The sequence below is a fragment of the Octopus bimaculoides genome, chromosome 7 (assembly GCF_001194135.2).
Source record: "Octopus bimaculoides isolate UCB-OBI-ISO-001 chromosome 7, ASM119413v2, whole genome shotgun sequence".
In the NCBI taxonomy this organism is placed as follows: domain Eukaryota; kingdom Metazoa; phylum Mollusca; class Cephalopoda; order Octopoda; family Octopodidae; genus Octopus; species Octopus bimaculoides.
This window is the reverse complement of record NC_068987.1, coordinates 95713537-95717278: the sequence shown is the minus strand read 5'-3', so window position 1 is coordinate 95717278 and position 3742 is coordinate 95713537. Positions and strand designations below refer to the sequence as shown.

The following is a 3742-nucleotide window of genomic DNA, read 5'->3' as shown; positions in this document are numbered from 1 at the left end:
TATATATATATATATATATATATATATATATATATGCAGTTACATTACGAATCAGGCTGAAGAGGAATAAACAATCGGTAAGATTCGTTAAATCCGAAAATGGTCCCTGTTTAAGAATGTGTTTTTTTTAGGTGATTTTAAGTGTCTTGCCCGCTTACGTTTTGGTTTGCTGCTATATTTCATGTTGAGAACAATTTAGGTCTTAATAGACACAAGATGTGATCTATTTCTAGCACATTAATTGTCCACGTTAGTGGTCAACGTTATATATAAAAATGTTCCTTAATCCCCTGAGATTGCAGATACTATTTCTGAATCTCTTTGATTCTTTAGATGTGCTGGCCTCCTGGTAATTAATCGATATTAATTAATATATGATTAATTACCATATCTTATAATTATATATATATATATATACACACACACATGCACATACTTACATATAAATACATACACATATATATATCCATATATACAAACGTGTGTGTTATATACACCCACACACATATATACATACACACACACCTTATTTTGTAAATGGTTGATAGCTTTGTTTCACAGAATAAATTTTTAATAGACTTTATCTCATTAAAACCCTAGAATTTTTTGCATGAAACCCTGGAATTTTGATCGACTAAAAGACCTTCAAGACAATGTCCCAGCATGGCCACATTGCAATGGCTGAAATGAGTAAAAGATGTATCCAAACTATCCCATATAGAGATGCTATGTTACCAGCATGGCTGAGTAACAAATTTGGTTCACGACCATAAGGTCTCAGTTTGATCCTGCTGTGTGATATCTTGAGCAAGTGTATTTACTATAGTATCAGACCAACCCAAATGAATTTGAGTATACAGAAAGAAACTAGATAGAAGCCCATCAGATGGACAGCACTTGCAATTCAAAGGTCTAGCTCTGTCATGCTTGTGTCAAGATGGTTCTGTTTGAGAATTATGTTAAGGGTAAACATGTCTATGAAATTGTCAGCCACATCACATGTTAATTCAATGAGTAGGGTGTGCCATTGATTGAATAACTGATTGCTCATATGGCAAAATTGATGTGAGAGGTCATCATTATCATATACATAATGATGATGATGATTAAAAAGGAATCATTTGTCAATAGTAGAGAAAGGAACTTTTTAACACTTACCTCCTTTTCCCTTTGCCACCAGATTTCGAGCTCTCAGAACTGAAATAAAAGAATAGAAAAGAATATTTTGTAGACATAAATTAATAAAAACAAAAACGGCATTTTTATTTAAAGTTAAAAATAATAAACAGCATGCTCACTTGACCTGGTACAGATAACAACCAAACCCACTTGAACCACATTTTAAGGTTTGTTATTAGTCTAGGAGCTCAACCTGATTTCCATAGTATATAATCTGAGATTACAACTCTCACACTTGAATGAGGCATCAATCTGTTGCAGCCAGTGGCAGATCTACAATATTGAGGCCCTGAAGCTTAAAATGTTATGGGGGCCACCTTTACAACAAGCAACAGTAGGGTAACATTTTGTACACAGTGATATTCAAACAATTTTTGAAGTAGAAAAAAATGCTTTGTTACTGAACAAATTGTAAGTCCAAAATTAGGAGGCAAACCCTTTCATTGGTCATTAAATAATGGTGTGAAAATAAGAATTTAAAGGAAGTTTGTCTATTATTTCTGGCTTTTCAAGCAACCACATAAACGTTCCCACGTCAGTTAGTTTATAATGTTGTGGTGTTGCTATATCATTTCAATTCACAACAGTGATCAGTATCTTTTACATACACATCATCATTTTAATGAGAAAAGTTTTCTGAGAAAAACTATAATTGTATATTCACAAATTTATCAACATGTTTTCATCTATCACTTCATATTCATGACATAATAATTTCCTACATACAATTCCAAGATCTCTGCTTGATTTTAAACTAACATATGAAACTATAGTGATGTTCTTATCTCTACTTTGGCAAGTATGTTTTGGTGTTGTCTATGCTTTGGTGCTCTCTACATTACAATAACACTATCAAAACTATTAACATACAATATATACATACATGAAAATCTATTGTTTTTCATCTAGATGGCATCTCTGAGCAATTAATCTCAGTGATTTTTTTTCTTAAGTAAGTATTAAGGCCTCTTAAGTCCTGTTTTGTCAAGAACTATTCAGCCTCTCCTGCATTGGTGCCATAAGAGGATACACTGAGTACACTCTGTGAAGTGGCTAACAATAGGAAGGACATCTAGCTGTAGAATTGGAGCTGAATGACATGTACAAACACCAGTATACAGGAGCAGTGACTCTTAATAAGAAAGGACTTGAATAGTAATGATCTGTTCAATCTATGCCAATATGGAAAACAGATGCAAAATGATGATGACAATGATAATGACATGATGATGGTGAAAATACATAGAAAATTAAATTAGATGCTTTATAAGCAAGTACAAATCCAAAATAGAAAAGATGCGAATGGAACAATGCACAAAAATCAACCCATGTATCTGTTGTTATTCGAATGACTATACCAACCCTTACTCCAAAGTGACCAGGTGTACTTTGTCCACTGAAATTAATGCTCTTAAAGTATCAGTACACCAGCTACTTTGCTTATGTCTACCTTGCTTGCCACATGAGAACCTCTGATATTTTGCAGAACTTTTGTATCTTTTCTATGGCAAAACACCTGCGCTTGGCCGTCTATCATACTTCAGCATCTTGACATCTTGCATAAAGTCACTTTTTCCATCTGAAATACACTGGCTCACAGTTATCCATGGGGTATTTTCTTTTCCCTTTTCCTACTCTTTTCCTTTCTAGCAAGTTACTTGGTGATGTCACAAGTGCAGGCAAGAAGAAAAGGACCAGGTACACACTGTAAAGTGGTTGGTGTTTATAAGGGCCTCTGTCCACAGAAACCATGCCAACATTGATGAATGAGCTCAACATAGCCCTGTGGCTTGTTGGATCCTGTCAATCTGTTCAAGCCAGCAGAGAAAAAGGATGTTTAATGATGATTGATGACAATGATGATATGTAACACCCTAGGCTGTATAAAAAGAATTTAATCTTTTATTTTTTACTTGTTTCAGTCATTTGACCGTGGCCATGCTGGGGCACTGCCTTGAAGGCAGTTAACAAAATCAAAAACAATGTGTGAAATTAAAAATATAAAATGGCAACAATTTACACATCACACCCTGTATACACACACACACACACACACAAAAGAAGTGAGGACTGAAATCCTTCAAAGGGATGTCAAACATCCAAGTTTGCCAGTACAGTCCAAGTAAAGAATATATATAAAATATATATTCAATATTTGTAAAAACAGTAAATGAAGTATTAGGAAAGGAAAAATTGTAAGTGTAGACGATCACTAATTCAGTTCATAATCCAAGTTGGTACAGAACCAATATACATTCTACAAATTGCTTCAGAGTCTAATTAATTACAAAGACAAAAACGAAACACTCTTCATGAAATAAAAATTAGATTCCTCGTCAGGAATTACATACTGGTATGAATAATTACGACCAACAAAAATATACAAAGACCTTTCATAGCCCAGATGTAAATGAACAAATAAATGAAAGATAACAAGAACGCTAGATATTCAAAACTAGAAATATATATATATATATATAAACTACTCCAGCATTTTATTAACATTACTATTCACGATATGTAAATCGTGAAGAAAAGACAGATAAGTTTGATGAAACAAAAA

General features: G+C 33.4%; 1 protein-coding gene across 1 annotated transcript in view; it reads right to left on the bottom strand.

The window, feature by feature from the left end:
- The window catches only part of LOC106868848 (uncharacterized), a 91049-nt gene that overhangs the window by 61985 nt on the left and 25322 nt on the right, over window positions 1–3742 (bottom strand). Inside the window, 1 exon segment of the mRNA XM_014914289.2 lies at window positions 1159–1197. Within this exon segment, the coding sequence (XP_014769775.1) occupies window positions 1159–1197 (39 nt within the window).